Source organism: Thalia democratica, chromosome 7 (genome assembly GCF_965202585.1).
Source record: "Thalia democratica chromosome 7, ktThaDemo2.hap1.1, whole genome shotgun sequence".
In the NCBI taxonomy this organism is placed as follows: domain Eukaryota; kingdom Metazoa; phylum Chordata; class Thaliacea; order Salpida; family Salpidae; genus Thalia; species Thalia democratica.
Window position 1 is genome coordinate 48,856,983 of NC_139171.1, and position 21,714 is coordinate 48,878,696.

Here is a 21,714-nt window from a genome sequence, read left to right on the forward strand (position 1 = left end):
ACTTAAATATTTTAAATAGATATTACTAAAAAATCAAACCCTTTATAAATACTAATAATCAAAAAGCTTTTAGAAGTAAACTTATTAAATTTAGGATACAAAATACTATGAATAAATATATTATCGCACATGAAAAGGACTTAATTAACTTTTATCCGTTTAGTGAACTATGCATATTATACTTTCAGTTATTGATCTCATGGAAGACCATATTTCCATATTTGACAGAAAATATTTTGTCATAAGAACAAACAAATTTAAAACCAAATAAAAATATCTAACCCATATAAAAGTGTTTTTAACCGCTGAAAACTGTAACTATTTGAATACAAAACAATATTTTTAAAATCAATTTGTTTTATTAATAAAGTAATTTTCCCAAATAGAAGAGTTAGGCTAAAATATAAGTACATACAAAGCTTATAATATTATATAGTTGTTTTAAAACACAAGTATATACAATAAAACTTTAAAGTAAAAAATATATATTTTCATTTTGTTATATTAACGTGCAAATTTTTAAAATAACTTAATATCAAAATATTCATTCGCGAAAAAATACTTACTAATTACTATTAAATATTTAAATAAACTAAAAAAACCACTAGTAAAAACGATTCAATAAATAACTAAATAAGATTAAAGAATAAATATTCTACAAAAAAAATCAATAAAGGACGCTTAAACTAAAGTATTAACTAAAGTTGTATTATCTAAGCAAGTTTATTTCATATATACATACTTTTTACAAGGCTGCCAAAAAACTACTTTTTCACAAAAACCAAAAGCGTACTAGTTTATTATTCAACTTTGTTAGACGGTAACTTACATACGAACATAAAAACACCCCTTTTAGATAACTGGGCTGCCACTTTTAAAGATAAAAATTTAAGTATAGGGATCAAAAAAAAGCCTGAGTTTCCCGGAGTTTATAAAAAAAAAATATTTAAAAAAAGGGTGATAGTCAAAAACGAGCCTGAGTTTTTAAAAAATCTCAAACTATCCTGAACGTGTGGCAACCCTGATATCAATCTACTCTTCCTCGTTTATGGTGAAGTCCTGAAACTGCTGGTTGACCCTCTGGTATTCCGTAGTGTAGTTCATGTACTCGCTCGAGTAGCCGTATTCCTGCTCGCCTTGCGAGTACGCGTTCTGCCTGCCGAAATCGTGCTTCTTCGCCGACACCGACATCGCCTTCGTTTCCCGCAGCTGATACCTGAATTTGAAATGAATTTTTTGCGCGTTTAAAACAGAAAGTCAGCTCAGTCTTGGTTATTTTTGAGCTCGAAAAAGAAACTCAAGCAAGTGAAACAAATTTTCTTCAAACAAGATTACATGCAACTAGGGTTTTTTCAAATCAGGTTGAATCTGAATGAAGTAACGTTAGATGATATTAGGTTATAAAGTTTGTTTGTTTTTAATTCAGCAAAAATCTTCTTCAAACATACTTAAGCAACTGATTTTTTTAACAAATTTTATAAATCAACAACCATACACGAATAAAACGTATGATATAAACATTTTGTTGATAACTTTAAACTTGCGACGAAAACAACTGAAGCGAAACTAACTGGCATTTGGGGCAGGGGTAGGGCTCGTTCTTCTTGTAAGTGAACCCCTTTCTCTTGACGTGATCGTCGCAGAAGCATATTTTACATTGCATGCAAGTGTACTGACCCAGCCTGTTGCACGATATGCACTTGTAGTCCTCCGCGTCCAGCTGCTGGCACGATGCCTGCCATGATTTGTTACTGAGTTAAAGTTTTTATAAAATTTATTGCGCTGGTAGAAGTACTAATAGAAGCTTGGGATTAGTAAAAAAATACGCTCATGACATTGTACAGATTAAAATGAATAAGTCTTTCGGGGTTATATCATGCAAAGTTTTGCATTTAAATTAACAAATATGTAATGAAAAAACATAGAATCAGTTTGCTAACTACCAAAAATTAGCTGATTTATTATAAAATTATACTAAAAAATCTAAAATTTGCATTTCTGCACTAGTTGTATTTTTAGCTAAAAGATCACGCTGCAGTTTAACACGAACCTGGTGCTCGAACTGGTCGTCTTCGCAGAGGAACTTGTCGCAGAAGGAGCACTTGTAAATTCTTCCTCCGTGCGACCACACGTCCCTCTCGCACTCCACGCACACGGCGTCCAGCAGGGGGCACTCGCAAGTGTGCACCTGCAGACACTTTCTGCCGTGGCACACCCAAGCCTCGCATATGTCGCATATCGCGCCCACCATTCCCATCCCTGTGAGGAGAAAATCATCACAATTAGTATTTTGGTATTTCAAAAACAGTAAAACTTAGAAAGACTTTATAAACAATAATTTTTGTTTATAGTGATTATCAGTAAAAATAATGACTTCTTTGAAATAGCTGTGACACAGTGGGGTGAAAAAAGGGGTCAAGCATTTAACGTGCTCATCACTGTCTAAAATATAATTGTACTTTTTTATTTCTCATTGAAGTCGAAACAAGTTATTTGATTTTCGTCATGTTTTATGTACTGTTCACTTTTAATGATATAACGTCAATAAAGTTCGAAAATAAAAAAGATACTTTGGTGTTTTGCTGCACAACTGTTCAAATTTGAACAATTTCCAACAATTCAAATTCTTAAATAAAAATTTATAGGGCCACAACTCAAAAGTACTATATATTTGAAAAAAATTATAGTTTTGTATGCAGGTTTAATTAATACCTAAAAACCTTTTTTTTTCTTTTAACTTTTTTTAAATATTTTATTAAAGTATGAATAAATTAAATTATAAAATATAATAGCTTAAAGTAATTTTTAAATATTTTTCTAATAAAGAATTTTTACTTTCATAATCTTGTTATTTAGATCTAAAGCCGTTTTTTGATATAGTTTACTTTTTGAGAAATGGTTTTTTAACCATTTTTAAAATAATTAATTGTCATGTTACCTTGGTGCTTAATGATAAATATAGCAGTATAGCTTTTAGGGCAGCCTTGGTTTAAAGTTAAATAGATAAATATATATTTAATGATACCTCAAAGCTTAAAATGAACGTTATAATCTATCTTGGTTATTTTGTAAATTATTAGTCTTATTGTAAACTATCACAAGTTTAAAAAACTAGCCAAGTTATAAAGGTAAATTAAATTTGGTTATGAAGCTTTTTTTACAACTGTTTAAAGTTTTCTGTCTAAGAAGCAACATTTTGAACCAAAAAATACTTGCACTGATATTAAAGCTTGAAATTGATCTTAATTAGAATATAAGTTTAAAAACATTAAGGACACATTTAGTTTTAAAAAAGTGCTGAAATTTTTTTTTTTCTATTTTAATACAATTAAAAACTATATTTAAGAAACTACTACCTTAACATATTAAAGCTAAAGAGACCTCAAACTTGATGATAATTTAAAACTTTTGAATTTTCTAAAACAAATTGACGAGACTTTTTAATGCTTATTAAGGATAACTGCAAAACTTGGATGAGATGCCTACAACTGTAATTCAGAATATAGATTCCTAATTATATGTATACTACATTTGTTTTTGATTATACAAATTTATATAACTTTAAAACTCTTAAAATGTTATTAATTGTGAAGTGGAAATACCTAGATAGTCAGAAAGGTATAAAACTTATGAGAGGTATCCATGGTTGCCACTGATCAAGCTGAGAAAAATTTCCTGACTTTTCCTGACTTCTTCCTGACTTTTTACCAAAATTTTCCTGACTTTACTAAATTGAACTCTTAAATTAAACTTATTCTAAAATACATAATTTATCACTTGAAACTATATAAAGCTTTTTTAATACAGGTTAAAAACAACAGTTTTTTGCTGAATTCTATCATCAAACTTCCAGTACAATCAACAAAATCGGCGAAAGTCTGCAGAACAAGTCCGGACTTTCGTTTGCCGTAAGACAAGCTCAAATTTAACAAAAGGGTTGATCATGCCAATTCGATCATCAGACCACAAGTTTCGGTAGACTGAGACCGGTTTCGTCCTTGTTAGGACTCATCAGTCAGTCACAACCGAAAAACTTGTAGTCGTCAATCTACAAACGGTTTATCATGCTTTCGCATGAAGCAACCATTTGCTGGCAATGATTAGTGACGTCAGCATTGTCTTTGCCGTGCAACGTTTAAAGCAGGGTTTCCCAAAATGGGCAATATCGCCCCCCTGGGGGCGATTTTAGTAAGTCGGGGGGCGAATTTTAGTAAAGGGGCGAAAGGGGGGGCGATAACTAGTAAGGGGGCGAAAGGGGGGCGATTTATAAATTTTGGGCATTCATAAAACTTTTAGTTTTTATCTTTTTATTTTACTAATTTTAGCTTGCCAGTAAATATTTGACCCTGAGGTCAATTAAACGTCCCGAAGTGGATTATGGATACCTTCAAAGCAGATCTTTTTGAAGTAAACGTTGACTGACAGGAAACTTTCTCAGACTTCCAAACTGACCTTGAACTTAAAGTAAATTTTTCCAAAGAACGATATAAAAGCTTTTGCACCCAACAAAACCTAAGGTATTAGTATCCAATCATTAAGAAGGAAGTTAGATTGTTGTTTATAGTTTTTCGTTCTAGCTATGTTGTTGAGAAAGCTTTCAGTTCAGTTATCAACATCTTGAGCAAAATATATAATCTAGATATTTGTTAAGGAGGTGACTTGAGGCTTTGTTTGACTGATTTAGAGCCAGATATAGAAAAACTTGCAATCAGTCATGAAGCTCATCCTTCACATTAGATTAGACTTCAGTTGCAGACATTATTTTCTGTAAGATCTTCAATTTTAGTTGATTTTATAAAAGATTTCTTACTTGAGCTCGTTTGTATTGTACTTAAGTAGTCTTTTTATGATAACAATTTTATTAACTTATTTATTCTACAACAGGTTTTCTTAATGCCTAATGATTACTAATTACGGTAGACTTCCTCTTGAATTCGCACTTTTAATTAAAAAAAAAAGTGCAAATTTAAAATTTCTTAACTTAACTTAAATAAAGTATATAACTAACTAAGTATTAAAAAAAACAAAAACTTTATTATACTTAATAGCTTATATAGATCAATCTTTTTTAATAAATATTTTTTTTGTTTCAGTGGATTTCACGTTTATTCATAGCAGTATTGCATTACAATACGTTGAAATTTGCCTTTTGTAAAAAAAATGATAATGTATTTTTGAGTTAGCACTTTTTAATTTTGTTCAAAGTGCAAATTCAAGTCTACTGTATTTATTAAGTGGTTTTGTTTTGACCTGGTTAATTTTGTAGTTTATGTTTGTTGTTTTACATTACACTAAAAGTTTTTATAGCATAGTGAATATAATATTTGTTTAAAAGATATTTATTTGACATATTTTTATTATTACTTGTTTAGTCTGTATAAGTGAAAAAATCTTGTAAACCAATAACGTTTTTATTTCAATAAAGATTTTTGGACCTTAAAAGAGTATATATTTGAGGTCTCTATTTTAAATGACTTTAACTATTTCACTAAAAACATTCTTAAAGTCAGTTTTATTTTCTAACTTGATTTATTATTTAAAAAAAATAGTATATTAAGGATTTTAAACTATTAGTACAACTTTTTTTTGTTTTATCTTAATTTAAAATATTTTGGCGACTAAAATGTGTTGTTTAATTTAATATTTTAACCTTATCTTTTAATTTTTCATTATTTTCCTCTGATAAATTATTATAGGCTGATAGCTAGAAAACAAATTCATTTTTGAACAGAATTAAATAAGCCATCGAAAAGACTGCTACAGTTACAAACCAAGATTTTAATCCAATAAAAATATTTTTAATAGATTACTTTCTGTTCACAAAATTAACTGTAAAACTTTTTAATATATGGTAAAATATTTTTAGAATATGCCCAGGTTTTAGTTAAGATTTTAGATGGGTAACGTACGGCCCAGATCCAGTCAAATTTCAGCCCGCTAAGTAACTTAAAAACTACTTTTGTGCAAAACAATAAACTTTAGCTTCTTGATACTTATTACTTTGAAATACTCTTTTAACTTGGTTTTCAGTTCACAAAAGTACTTCCTAGATCGCAATAATAGTAAATCAATTTGTTAAATTTTGCTCGAGATTTTTAATTTTCTTATATCTTAGTTTTTTAAATTATGCAGCCCGCAAGTACATTTTTTTAACAAGTCGACACTAGAAAGTATTTTTTAGTAAAAATGACTTGTTGACTACAAAAGTTGTCCACAACTAACCTAAAGGTTTCATTAGTTTCAAAACAATTCATATTTAAACAGAATTGATTACAGATTACAAAAGGCTTTTTAATATTTTAGTACTTTTATACACTTTCCTGGGCTTATAAGAAAATAACGGTAAATTATTTTTTCAAGCCCTTTAAATTACTTTAAACATTGCCTAAAAGAGCGTGAATAATAAATTCAAGACTAAATGACATTTCGAATACAACTTTTTTGGCTCAAAAGTGCGTACTCAAGATGAAAAAAAAACTTTATAAAATCATGGGGGGCGAATTTTTTTTAAACTTCTGAAAAGGGGGCGATTTAGTAAATGAGTTTGGGAAACCCTGGTTTAAAGCATTGTCCACTAGGCAAGACATCAATCTAGGAAGACAAACTTCCAGTACATCACTTATTAAACCATCTGTGTATGATTGATGTTTGTAATAAACAGCTCTATCAGCAAAATACTTGTATTAATACCTTATAAACACAGCTTGTCTAAAAAAAGACACAATTTTTTAGCATTTCCTAGCATAAATGTATCTAGATAAACAAACAACATATAAGGAACTTTTACAATTAAAACCTTGAATTAATAACGAACTTTCACAACTAAAATCTTAAAATACTAACAAATTTTTACAGTTGATACCTTAAAACAATAAACAACACAATTTTTTAGAATTTCTTAGCATAAATGTATCTAAATAAACTAAACGACATATAAGGAACTTTTACAATTAAACCTTACATCAATAAGAAACTTTCACAACTCAAACCTTAAAACAATAAAGAACTTAATCAAATACTGTTTTTTTAATGTATGTACTAAAATTTATTTTCTCCATTTTTTTATTAGCACTTCAACCTCTTCATCTAATGAGTATATGGTTTCCTTCATCTGGTCTGCATTCCGCTTCAGTATACACATTAACTTGTTACATAAAATACTAAACTAACTGCTTAGTTATAAAGAAATCAATTGTTTACTTAAACAAAAAACACTTTAATTCTAAAATTGTGCTAGATAAACTTGTGTATATATCACAGTTTTACTATGGAAGTGTCCTTGCTACAGATCATCAATACTAAAAAGCTTACAAAATCTGCTTGTTCAATTAGGGTACTTGTTCAATATGTTAATAGAAAATTTTTGCAGTTTTATAAAGGATATTTTACTAATTTATTCCAGATGAAAGCATTGGAAATAAAACTAAATATTTTGTAAATTTCTAGGAAAATTTTGGAATTATTTTCGACTTTAAAGGACTTTTAAACAATTTTTACCATTCGAAGGCTTTGGAAAACAAGGAATTTTGTAAACTTAAACTGACAAAATCTGACTTTTTTTAAAACTTTATCAAATTTCCTGACTTTTCCTGACCTTTTTTCAAAACCCCCCATTTTTTCCTGACTTTTGTCATTTTTTTAAATTTTTCCTGACTTTTCCTGATTTCCTGACTTTTCCTGACCAAGTGGCAACCCTGTATCTATAAAAAAAATTAAATTCAAGATTAAGGGCATAGGGGGATTAAAACTCTTTTTTTTTTTTAATTATTTTATTTTTTACATAATTAGATAAGCCACTTGTTACGTTTTACCTCTTGTTTAAATTCAAGGTGAATTTTGAGATATATGCGATCAAAGTTAGAGCCTTCAATAGGTTCGTTATGGGAGGCCTAAACTAAAAGGGCAAAAATAGACCATTTCACTAAAAATCCTCCTTCTTCAGTTATAGAGCAACTATTTTAAAACTTTTTCAGAGTAATCTTAAATAAATTCTAAACAATTAGTAGTTAACAGATTTTTAATTTTTTTTATAAAAATATTTTTATGAAAACAATTTTTTTTTTAGTCATAAAATATATTTCTTTTATAAATGTGCTTCCTAAAAGATTTTGTAATATTGAAAAGTACACTGCATGAATACTTGAATTAAATTATTTAAAAAAAAACAAGGTTATAGAATTTTAGTAATTTTTTCAAAATTCTGAGAAAATTGACTTTAAAAACTTTTGATTCCATGCGGTTGTATCAGACTTTTTTACAAAACTTCTTATATCTCATAAGTAAATAGAAATTTTTCTGTTCTATAAATAGTATCTTATATAGTATATCATGGTTGCCACTGATCAAGCTGAGAAAAATTTCCTGACTTTTTACCAAAATTTTCCTGACTTTTCTAAATCAAACTCTTAAATTAAACTTATTCTAAAATACATAATCTAACAGTGGAAGCTATATAAAGCTTTCAATCTAATTTTAATACAGGTTAAAAACAACAGTTTTTTGCTGAATTCTATCATCAAACTTCCAGTACATCACTTAAACCATCTGTGTATGATTGATGTTTGTAATAAACAGCTCTATCAGCAAAATACTTGTATTATTACCTTATAAACCCAGCTTGTCTGAAAAAAGACACAATTTTTTAGCATTTCCTAGCATAAATGTATCTAGATAAACAAACGTCATATAAGGAACTTTTACACTTAAAATCTTGAATTAATAACGCTTTCACAACTAAAATCTTAAAAAGTTAACAAATTTTTACAGTTGAAAACTTAAAACAATAAAGAACACAATTTTTTAGAATTTCCTAGCATAAATGTATCTAAATAAACGAAACGACATATAAGGAACTTTTACAATTAAAACCTTAAATCAATAAGGAACTTTCACAACTAAAACCTTAAAACAATAACGAACTTTTACAGTTAAAACATTAAAACAATAAAGAACTTAATCAAATACTGTTTTTTTAAATGTATGTACTAAAATTTATTTTCTCCGTTTTTTTATTAGCACATCAACCTCTTCATCTAATGAAGATATGGTTTCCTTCATCTGAACTGCATTCCGCTTCATTTTCTTTGCAGTTAAAATCATTTGCCTCATTTTATTTAAATCGCTCTCATCTGCTGCCCCTACACTTGTTGAATAGAATCTTTTCTCTAAATCAAGCCACAACTTGTGGGCTTCATTTCTTTTCTTTTGGCACTCATATATTTTTACTTTCATTTATAAAATATTTCCTCTTATCATTTAGTATAAAATTTGTAACACATAAATATACTCTTATTTACTTTAAAAACTTAAGTTACTCTACAAAAAATACAAATAATAAGTAAATTTAATCTTGGCATATACCTCTCTTATAACTTATTTTATAAATTTAAACAACTTTGACAAAATTATAAAGAGGAAAAGTATACACATTAACTTGTTACATAAAATACTAAACTAACTGCTTAGTTATAAAGAACTCAATTATTTACTTAAACAAAAAACGCTTTGATTCTAAAATTATGCTAGATAAACTTTTATGTATATATCACAGTTTCACTATGGAAGTGTCCTTGCTACAGATCATCAATATTAAAAAGCTTACACAATCTGCTTGTTCAAGTAGGGTACTCGTTCAATTTGTTAATAGAAAATTTTTGCAGTTTTGTAAAGGATATTTTACTAATTTATACCAGATGAAGGCATTGGAAATAAAATCAAATATTTTTGTAAATTTATAGGAAAATTTTGGAATTTTTTTCTGACTTTAAAGGACTTTTAATTAATTTTTACCATTTGAAGGCTTTGGAAAACAAGGAATTTTGTAAATTTAAACTGACAAAATCTGAATTATTTTTAATTTTATCAAATTTTCTGACTTTTTTTCAAAACTCCTCATTTTTTCCTGACTTTTGTCATTTTTTAACATTTTTCCTGACTTTTCCTGATTTCCTGACCGAGTGGCAACGCTGGTATATACTCTAAGCTTTGAAATAAGTGCCAATGTTAGTTTTGTAAAAAAAATGTTGGATTCCCCCACCCCATATGCCCAAAACTTTCAAAAATGAAAACCCCTTAATAGTATCATTATACAACAGGTAAACAGCGTGTGTTTGTATTTAATGTATAAAGATTGTTGGAAAATACTAGGTTACTTATGTAGCATGCTAAGCCTGAATAACACAACTGAGATAATTTTGATGTGTTAAAATTATAAATATAGTTTTATACCTAAATTATAACTAGGTTAATAAAAGGCAACCACACATTATTTGTTACAAATTGCTTTTTAAAACAAGATTTTTCAATTTTTAGTCTTGAATATGTTTTTAAAATACATTCTAAATGTAATTAGATTAATTAAAAGTGATATCTGGTTTTAGTTACGCACTCTTAAAGTGTTCCAAAAGCTAAAACTTACCAGTTGCATGCTGATTCGGATGCTTTATGACACAATCAGAAGATTTCATACATTTCTGCTTTCCACAATGAGCACACACGGGCAACTTCTGTAGTGCCTATTAATTTCAAAAAAAAAAGGTTATTTTGATGTCTATAACAGAAGAGTTTTCAGTAAAATAGTAATAAATACATTCTACATATCATTTCAAGCACTGTTTAAATTCAAAACTTACTTTTGAGATACTTGTTAGAAAGTTTAATAGGTTTCTCAAAATCAAACTAAAACTACAAAACTTATTATTTTATTCAAAATTTGTCTCCTTCAACAGATTTTATGTAACCAACTAATTACTTAAAAAAATTAATCTTTACAACTCTAATAATAATTTTTTCTGTGAATTTTTCAAATAATTTTTTTTAAATAAATAAATTTTTTTTAAACTTTTTAATTATCTATGAAAATTCATACAGCCAACTTTTCTAAAAAGCTTAAGATCCCTTGCTTAAAAAAAGTATAAGTAAAATTATAATCATTTATAATATAAAGTATTGAAAAAGTTTTTATATTCTAAAAATTTTTATAATTTTTTTTACAAATCTGACTGCAATAAAAAATGATTTTAAAATTTATACAAAAAGTATTTTATAAACCATTGAGTTCTTGTATAATCATAGTTTCTTTGGTTTTGAAGATCTTGTAGTACATTAAATAAGTATTAAGTAAGTGTTAATTTCCAGCAAAATGGTAAGAAATTGCATGATTAAGTATAACTACCCTTTAGTATGTGGATATACAAATTTTATGCATAATAAAATAGTATTGCTTCACACAATGTTTCCACTCTTGAAATACACCTTTTAAATTAAAAGAAAATCCTTGAAAAAAAAATTATTGTCTCTGATGAAAACTACTTTTACCTTAAGTTCCTTTTTCTTAACAATAATTAAAAGGGAGGTTGTATTTTTTTTTAAATTTAATTCTACGTTCTATAATATACAAATTTAAAATTAATTTTAATTTTATGAAAATCATTTGTGTATACCAGTGGTTCTAACTATTTCAGAACATGCACTCAAAAAAAACTGTGATTAGGAAACACACAGTTAACTTAAAGAAGTACTACAAAAATTAAAAACTTTGTCTGTAAAAACAAAAATCACACACATTTTTTTAGCCTTATGCTAACAAATTGTACTGTATTTATAAACACCCAAAGGTTTTTAAACTAAAATAGATATAAGATCTTTATATTTTTAACCTGACAAAAGTAGCAGAATGCTCTGTTTTTCTGTTTCCTCTGACATTGATCACATTCCATCAAGGCATTGCAAGGGCGCAATCCGAGCTCCAAGTTTGCACTTTTTTCTTTCAGCTGCTTTTGACGCTGAGATTGCTTTTCAGCCTTCTTCCTAGCTCCTGTCTTTTTCTTAGGCATATTTAATGTTTATGTTGTTATAAAAACTGTAATAGAATAAGTCAAATCAAACTGGTGCTATTTAAATTAAAGATAGGTTAGACAACTTTTCTAACCTGTGGGCCATATTTACCAGAAAAAGTCTTTTGTAGGCCCAACTTGTTACAGGGTTTTAACTAAAATTTTTGCAAACCCAGGGTTGGAAAAAAAAACTAATTAATCGACTATAATTTTGAAGAAAATCTATAAAAACAAAATGAATAGTAGTTGTTATAAACATTTACATTCTAAGTGCAGGAGCAGCATTCTATTATATCAATGTATTAGGATAAGACTCATAAGCCTTCTGAATGTTTTGAAAAAAAGCTAAATCTGATCATTAGTGTTTCAAATGTTAAATCTACTTCAACTTGTAAAAAAAAAGTTGATGAAAAGAGTGTAAAAAGACTGCTTGTTCAAGTTTAAATTTCGAACTTCTTTTTATGTTTAAAACTTTATAAGTGATGGATTTTTCAAAATAATTACTACTAAAACTGTTTTCACCTTTAGTTTGTTTGAGTTTTAAACTCAAAGTTGGTTTGAGTTGTTGGTTTTTCTTAAACCTAAAATTTTATATTGCGGTTTTTCAAAGTAATTAAATGGGGAACGTGTCACTTTTGCACAAGTGGACACTTTTGCATGCAGGGTCACTGTAGCACAAGTAGAGAATTTTTCACGGCAACTCTTTTGCACAAGGGTCTCTTTAGCAGGAGGGGACACTTTTACACAGCGTCACTTTTGCACAATAGGTCATTTTTGCACAAGAGTATAACAAAAATAAAACTAAATTATAAAAAAAAAACAAGATAAAAAAAATAAAAAGATCAAATAATAAGAAAAAGGAAAAAAAGAATAACTGACCGAGGGTAGGGGTTATGGATAGTAGTAATAGAAAAAAATATTTATACCTAAAAAAAATTAAAAAAAAAAACAGGAAAAATAATTATAAAAATATGTTAAAAAATAAATAAAATTAAATTTACCGTACAAAGGTAAAGGTTAGGAGTAATTATTTTTTTAAGTTTAAAAAAAAATTAATTATAATAAAACTATTTTTTTTCAAGTTGAGCAAAAGTTTCTTCATGAAAAAGTGACCCTTGGTACAAAAGTGTCCCCTCTGCAAAAGTGACACCCACCCAATTTAAATGATTGGGCTTATAGAAATATTTAATGATATTATATAAGAGTTATATCTATTTCACAAGATAAAGCCCCTGAAGAAAAATGTGATAACTTTGTTTACTTATGTGGGCTTTAGTTAATTAATAATAATTTTTTTTATTTTTAATAATTCTTAAGTTAAGTTTAAGATTTAATTGTACATTAGGATGCTTATAAAATCATGACACTTAAGTTTTCAGCTGGAATTTTTTTTACACTTGGCAAATACCACAAAAACACCATGTGCAATACTTTAGCTGGTTTGAAAAATCCAACATAGAGGCTATTTTTGATTTTTTGAAAATAACCCTTATTGGACAGTATGGAACCCAAAAAATTCAGCCTTTTTATTTTTAGCTGAAACTCTTTTTAAATGTGGCCAATTATCACATAAACACATTGTGCACAATTTAAGACAATTTAAAGTAAATTTTATTAAGGCAATTCTTGATTTTATGTAATTTCTATCCATTTTTGTAAGTTTTCTTGAATTTTCAGTTTTTTTCAAAAACAAGTAATGTCACCATAAAACTTTCTTAAAATCGTTTAAAATTGAGAACAATGTGTTTTAGTGTTAATTAGGTACATTTAAAATATATTTAGCTAAAAATTTCAAGGTTGAATTTTTTGGGTCCTATACAGTTTGCATCCGGCTTGTTTTCAGAAAGTCTAAAATAGCCTCTATATTACTACTTAAATCAGCTTAAAATTTGTACATAGGGTTTTTGCAATATTTCCTAGGTGAAAACAAATTCTAGCTGAATGTTCAAAGGTTGCTGATTTTATAAGCACCCTATTGTACATAAATAAGAGTGATACTATATTATTTACTTTTTAACATTAATAAAAATAGTATTAGTATGAGTCTTTTATAATACCAACTGAATTAATTACATATCAATAAAAAGCTAAGCAAATACAAACCATTTTAATTTCACCTATTACAATTTTAAACAATAAATATTAATAAACACTCTTCAAAAACAGATTGTTCTTTGACAGTTTCATGTTTATACTAACTATCTTGTTTATAGTTACATTACCACTTAAACCTTCTTGTTTATACCAAGCTGATATTTTATTAATTTAACTTAATTGTTGCATACTTAAAGGTTACTCTTATAGAAAGGGTAACACAAAATTTGTGATATTAAATAATTGTAAAAATAAAAATATACCATGTATATGGTTAGGATACCACATAAAACCCATGGTAGACTATAATTTCCATAATAAATATTGAAAGAAAAAAAAGTGAATACTATAAATTATGGCCAATGGGTTGGTGTGGATAAAGATCTTTGGTCATAGAATTACACAACATTTGCTTGTTTAAAATGTTTCAGTTTATGGTGATAAAGATTAGACCTTTGGGAAAAATTATATATTTAAATTTTTGAACCATTCAATGCCAATATTTCTCAAGAAACTATATATTACTTTTGGAAATTACACAGTATTGACAATAGTAGGTTTAAAAAAGAGTGCTTGTTCTGAGTACAATTTTAGGAATTAACTAAATTAATTTCAAAAACTCTTCAAGTTTATATTTTATTATTAAAAATATATAAATATATCAAACAAAATTGTGTTTATAAGCAAATGGTGTGTAGCTTGATGAAAAAAAATTCTTTCTCCACATCTAATGACTAAAGTCTTCAAATTTTTCATTACAGGGTAGCCACTAACTTTTGATAAATTTCTTCCAGGTTTTCTGAATTTCTTCCAGGTTTAAGAAAGTACATGTCTTTAGGTCTATATTTAGTTTAAAATTAAGTTTAAGGTTAAAAACTGTATATAACAGTATAACATAGTATAACAACATTGAAAAGATACTGTAACGCTACTTTAAAAGTTTCTTTTAATAAAGTAAAATTTTGATTAAGACAAAAACATTTTATCTATATGATAGATATATATATATGATATCTATATTTTTGAGTTAAATTGAAATTTTCTTACTTAAGATGTAAAAATTGTTCAAAACTTCAGGTTTTTCCAGGTTTTTTAGTGATTTTTGTTCAAAATTCAAGGTTTTTTCAAAGTTTCTTAAAGTCCATATATTTTATCTTTAATTTTCAAATTCAAGGTTTAGTGGCCACCCTGTTTATATATTTTGCATTTATACATTTATAAAAAAAAACATTTTTTTTGTTTTAAAATTTTTATTTTTTCAATTTTGTTCCAACAGAATTTTCTAAATATTGCAAGGAACATTTCCTGAAAATTTGAGGTAGTTTTCTTAAAAAACGTAGAAGAAGATAGATTTTTAGTGAAATAGTCTATTTTTGCAGTTTTAGTTTGCGCCTCCAATAAGGAACCTATTGCTGCCTCCGACTTTGACCTACTATATTTCAAAAGTTATTTTGAATTTTTATAATCTGTAAAAAGCATCTTGTAGCTTAGTAAAAGCTATAAAAAATAAGATCAAATTTCGAAAAAAGTGTGTTACACCCCCCCCCCTTTATGCCCTTAAACTTTATAATAATTATTTGTAAATATAATCAAAACTGGTACACCACTAAACAAAAAAAGTAAAATCCAGTGTTTATTTTACGTGTAAAAACTATGTAAAGCACCCTTTATATTTAATAGAAAGAAAGAAAAATGTGAACCACCTTTAATTAATATTTTGAGCATTTATAGCTGCAGAATGGAGAGTGTGTGCTAAACTGTTCAATTTAAAATTAATGCACAAAGTACTGAAGTACAAATTACCTTTTTACCATATTCAATATAATAATACAATTAACCATATATTTATTCATTATTTCCTTTACAATTTTTTACAGAAGAATAAAATATTAAATTGAAGACAATATCATTTTTTTGGGATACTTATGGACTACTGGGTTTTAATCTTTCAATGTTCAAGTCAGAGAGTTTTCAAAGCTATCATTAAGACTATCAGGCTACACAAAAAATTCATTAATATATTTCAGTTTTATTAACATTTTATAAAAAAATGTTTATTTGTTGCTAAAGTAAAAATGAATCATAATAAAATAGCTATTATTACCAAACAGAAATAGCTATTATTATAGTGTAAAGAAATAATTTCTGTGTTTTTTAAATGTTGTTGTTTTATCTTCTGTATTTCTGTGATATTTTCACAAATTGAGTTTTTTCTTTTTTTCCTGGATTTCCTTCTATAGATGAAGGGATTGTAAAGAATTAAAAAATTACTATTATAGTATATTTGCTATTTATTCATTTTCTTTAACAACATAACTTTTTATAACACTGCAGAATAGAATTACAAAAAATATTGAATACATGCTTTTAATGGTTTTTAATGTTACTTTAATGGTGTTTTCAATGGTCAAATTAGGGGATTTTATTTACAATGTTCATGAAATATAACATAAATCGTTTGGGTTGAGTACAAATGAAAGTATTAGGTATTATAGGTTAGGGACAAGGATGTAAACTAATGTTGTAGTTATATTTCAAACATTTAGTATCAGTATATAAAAAACCTAAAGAGAATTTTTAAGTAGTTATCATGATACAAACCATTTATTAGTAAATTTGTGTATGATTTTTTTCATTCAAATACTTTTATTTAAAGTTTAGTACATTATCGTTAGCAATTCATTTTAAAATCTATGTTTAGATTTTTTTTCAAAATGTGTTTATTATACTGTATATAAGAACTTTTTTTTTTTTTTTTTGTTCATTCAATAAATTATTAAACAGTGCAGATAAATAAAACGCCAGTTTATCAGCTAATCAAAGGGGTCCGATTGTAATGTAACGGTGCTTCCTCTAATATTTGCTGAGTCAGCAAAATAAAAATGTTCTATTTTTTTACTTTGACTCTAATCAAAGCCTTTAAAAAAAGGACTTATCCTTGTTATTGTGTTTTTGTTAAATAAAAACTAGTGATGTACCGGACTCACTATCCGGGTCCGGATTCGGCCGGATATTGCCATTCTTGTCTGATATCCGGATCCGGCCAGATCTTGATATAAAAAAAAGATCCGGTTCCGGCCAGATCTCGATTAAAAAAAAAGATCCGGATCCGGTTCCGGCCGGATCTTGATTTAAAAAAAGGTTCGGATCCGGTTCAGGGCGGATCCTAGCAGAGATCCGGCCGATTTGGATCTAGTTAGTAAAAAAGAGCATACAGAAAAGTATTTTTTCAAAAACAAACCCTGTGTAAATTAAAAAGAGTCATTTTCATCAGTTAAAATTTAACACCTACCGTGATTGGCTCATTTTGTACACGGGACTAATTTACATTTGTTTAAATTTAAACTATGAAATAAACATTTCAGAAATGCAACTCTTTACCTATGTTGTAAAATTAAAAACTTTACTACCAAGTTGTCAACCTTATGGCTAGCTTTTCCACTGATTATTAGATTAAAGTAATTTTTTCAGTTTTTTAAAACCTCAATCTGACTCAGGCTAATTTATACCCACTCTAGCTAGTTTTTTTTGACTTAAAAATTTGAAAATTTAAAATTTTTGGGAATTTTTGAAAATCTTAGGCTGCCTCAGGCTAATTTAGTTTTTTATAAAAACTCAGGCTAGTTTTAAGATTTTTTGAAAAACTCAGGCTAGTTTTCTTTTAGATTTTAAATGAGTTTGAGCTTATCCAGTTTTCAATATTTTGTGATTTTCTAGTTAATTTTGTTCAATAACTTTATTTCTGATTGTTAATTGTAAATATTACCTAAAATTATCAACCTTGTGGCTAACTGTTCTACTTATTATTAGATTAGAGTTTTTTTTTTCAGTTTTTAAAAACCTCATTGTGACTCAGGCTATTTTATACTCAATTTACAGGGTTCCCATATCCCTAGACTTCTCTAAGTATCCCTAGATTTTTGAAATTTTCCAAAAAAAACCTAAATTTCCCTAATAAAATTGAAAAAGTCATGACTTTCCCTAGATTTTTCTAGATTTTACTTTTTTTTTTAGTGCTGGACCAATTTTTATGATAGATATATATAACACAATTTTTTTTATAAAGTATATTTGTATTTTAGATCCGGCCGGATATTGCAATTTTTGTCTGATAAACGGATCTGGCCGGATCTTGATATGAGAAAAAGATCCGGTTCCGGTTCCGGCCGGATTTCAATTTGAAAAAACTATAAAGATCCGGGTCCGGCCGGATTCTAATTTGAAAAAAAAAGTCCGGATCTGGGTCCGGTACATCACTAATAAAAACCTTGCTGGAGAGTTCGTATTAACATATTAAACTTTTAAACAACAGCACAAAGTAAAACACTGTTTTGTTTACCAGTTTATATGTATACATATTATAAATAAAAAAAAACGGTCTTTTTTTACCACAATTGCTTTGCTTCTATATTCTGTTGAAGTCAATTTATTAAGTAGACTATAAAATAAAAACATAAGCAAAAGTGCTACATACTGAAACCTACAAATTTTATGTAGATACTCTCTATATTTTCACATTTACTTAATATTAGAAATATTTATATACATTTTTGATAGCCTTTCAGTACTTTACATTAATATATAGATCAGGTTTTCGCAAAGTGGGAGCGATTTTAGTAAGTTTGGCACCAACAATTAGTAAAGGGGCATATGAAGGAGAGTGCGATTTTAAAATTTTGAAACTTACATTAGATATTCTTTAGTTGCAGATTAAGAGCAAAAAAAAAGGTGCTAGGTTTGGTTATTAGTAATTTTGAAATTTGCACTAGATATTCTTGAGTTGTAGATTAAGAGCAAAAAATGGTCTTGGGGGTTTTTAATGGTAGTTTTTTGAGTAGTCTATTTGGAGGGGGCAATAGCCTTTTTAATATCTTTAAAGAGGGCAGTTTGAAAAAAAACAAACCTTATTGTTTTTTTTTTACTTTTAAACAGTGCCGAAACAAATTGTATTATATAAGTTGTTTTTACTTCTATTAAACTTTATAATTTTATTTTTTTTATGTGCAAAATATATTTTAGCTGAATATTTTTATTATGTTTTGATACTAAGGTACATCAATAATATTGTTAAAGTCAGTTAATTTAAACATTAAAACAGTATTCAAAAAGCAGACATAATTTTCAAGGTCTACTGTTATCTTGTTATAAAATTTTCTTCAACTTTATTTAAAGTTTATACAACTAAAGTATTTTTTTAGTTTTATAATTAACTTATATTTAAAAAAATATAGTTTTTTAAACTAGCTTTCAATTGAAATATGAAATAGCTATAAAATATTTCTGCGGAAAAGTTTATAAAAATACATAACTATGTTACTATTCGAGTATTTAGTTCATTAATTTTTAACTGTAATATACTTAACCTTAATAAATTAAAACTATAATGTAGGTTTTGTTTTAAACCGACCCTGCACAGTGAACATATGTGTTTTATTTTAAAGGGGACAAGTACTTTGAGCTTTTTAAATACATATTTTAAATTATTTACTGTAAAATTACACCTATAAAAATAATCAAATAAAAATATTTTATGAAATTAAGCATTTTTATTATTATTTCATATCAGACATAATTGTTTATGTTATTTTTTATAAATCATAATAACTTGATTTATCATTTTTAAAGTTCGACACTACTATTTACCAGATTTTGCGAAAAAATTTAAGTGTTTTCCTTATATTACTACGAGCAATTTTAAAGTAAATTTTTGTTGTTTATATTTTTTGAGATCGAACAAAATATTACAACTTTGTAATTTAAAGCTGAAAAATCACATAGCTGAAATGATAAGGCAGATAAAAGTAATTTCTATTAATCAATCTGCTAGATGCCGCACTTAAAAGTGATAGAACCCCCAAATACTTTTGCGTTATAATAGGACGTTTTGCAACATTCTACTACTACTTTCTGTGAACACATAAAAAACTAATAAATCTAACTGCAATTTATTAACTAAGTTATATATTCATTTAAAAACTGTGCGACTGTATCGATAGCTAAGTAAGGTAATTAAAGTTAGTTTTTGATTTATGACGCAGCTTTATTTAATAAAAACCTTGCTGAAAGAAACACGTAGTAGAGTGCTGAAACAGCTGTACAAAGAACAAGTTTGTTTTTTATACTTAACTTTTAAATCTGAATCAGGGTTTCCCAAACTTTTTTTCAAACTGCCCCACTTTAAGGAAATTAAAATGGCTATTGCCCCCTCCAAATAGACTACTCAAAAAACTACAATTAAATAACCCTTTTTTTGTTCGAAATTAGATTTAAAAGTTTGCGTAGTTTAAAAATGATAGTCGCAGTCTAAAATACCATTATTGTTTATGTTTAAAAAAATCAAAACTGCCGGTAAACTGAACTAAAAACCTTTTATCAAACAATTCTCTAAACCACAATCAGTGTTTAAACTTTCCGTGGTTTAGTATTAAACTTTCCGTGGTTTAGTATTAAACTTAATTATTATAACGAAGAGTTTTAAAACAATATTTAGTGTATTTCTAGATAAAATTTCAGCATTAAGACTATATATCCTTTGCTAAATCTAATATTATACTAAAGCTAGCAAAAAGTCAAGCTTAAAGTATTTTAAAATATAAATATTTAACTTTGTTTTAAAAGTCTTTAGCAAAGTAGTTGTAATTTTTCTGTTACAATAGATTTGAAGACTAAGTTTGTAATCAATATAATAATAAAACACTAGTTGTGTAAAAATGTGTATAACGATAATTTAAACTTCTAATAAAACTAAGTTACAAGCCGAAATTTTTAAAAATTACTAAATAGTGATGGCTTACCTGTTTACAAGTACAGTACTTGTATAAATGACGTTTAAAAAGTAAATTGAAGTAAGTAAATAAACTACACTACACAAAAGTAAATTTAGTTTAGTCGAGTTTTTAAAGCAATAATGAAATAAAACTTATCCTAATAAGTTAACATAAATTAAATATAAACAAAACATACTACCTATTAACATTTATTCTTTAACTTTCACAGATTTAAAGTTATCATTTAAGCTGTTTGAAAAGCTACTAAATAAAGATTATGAGCACGGTCTTTATACCATCAGAACAAAACATTTAAATGACTAAATTTAGAGCAGTAAAATATCAAATCATTTCTTATCAAAACTTTAATAAAACATTAAACAATCTTTTTTATGTTGTTTTGTAAACTTTACCTTAAAGTTTGAGTAAACTGTAAAGTTTTATACATAGGAAAAATATATGAGTCATTAAATACGAATTTAAAAATAAGACTTTTAAATAAAAGTGTTTGTTTTTTGCTAATTTTAGTGAACAGTTATTTATTGAAGCGGTAAACATAATGAATATTTAAATTAACACATACTTAATCATGTTTTCAATATATAAATAGCAACGTATTTTGTATCTCCTATCTCCTGAACTTAAGTTTAACTGATATTAGTAGAAATGCTTATAACTGTTTAAATAGTGAATGAAGCTCTTATTTGAAAACTTAAAATTTGTAATACATCTAATGTGTTTACTACAAGATAAAAATTATAAGTTTTTCACATAAGGTAACTTTTTAAATTGTTTTTCACGTACAGGAGGAGTTGTTTATGGTCAACTTTCTTAAATTTTGGAGAACATTCCTCATTGATCTCATTTACTTTTGATAGTCACCTTAAATTTGATGGCCACCTTACCCTTTATTGATCAACTTCATTAAAAATGAGTAAACTTAAATTTAAATTTTTTGTGTTGTGAATAACTGGTAGAGTTTTTATAGGTTAAGGTAGAAAAACACAAGTTTGAATTGT

General features: G+C 27.0%; 1 protein-coding gene across 1 annotated transcript; it reads right to left on the reverse strand.

Annotated features, from left to right (window-relative positions):
• Window positions 1-681: 681 nt before the first annotated feature.
• On the reverse strand, window positions 682-11,856 carry LOC145840290 (zinc finger protein 330-like). The gene is made up of 5 exons (XM_082947488.1): window positions 11,658-11,856; window positions 10,418-10,514; window positions 2,051-2,259; window positions 1,572-1,735; window positions 682-1,216 (listed from the first exon to the last, which is right to left on the reverse strand). Exons 1-5 carry the CDS (start codon window positions 11,832-11,834, stop codon window positions 1,033-1,035), a joined length of 831 nt encoding a protein of 276 aa, XP_082803614.1. The 5' UTR covers window positions 11,835-11,856; the 3' UTR covers window positions 682-1,032.
• Between the last annotated feature and the right edge of the window lie 9,858 nt (window positions 11,857-21,714).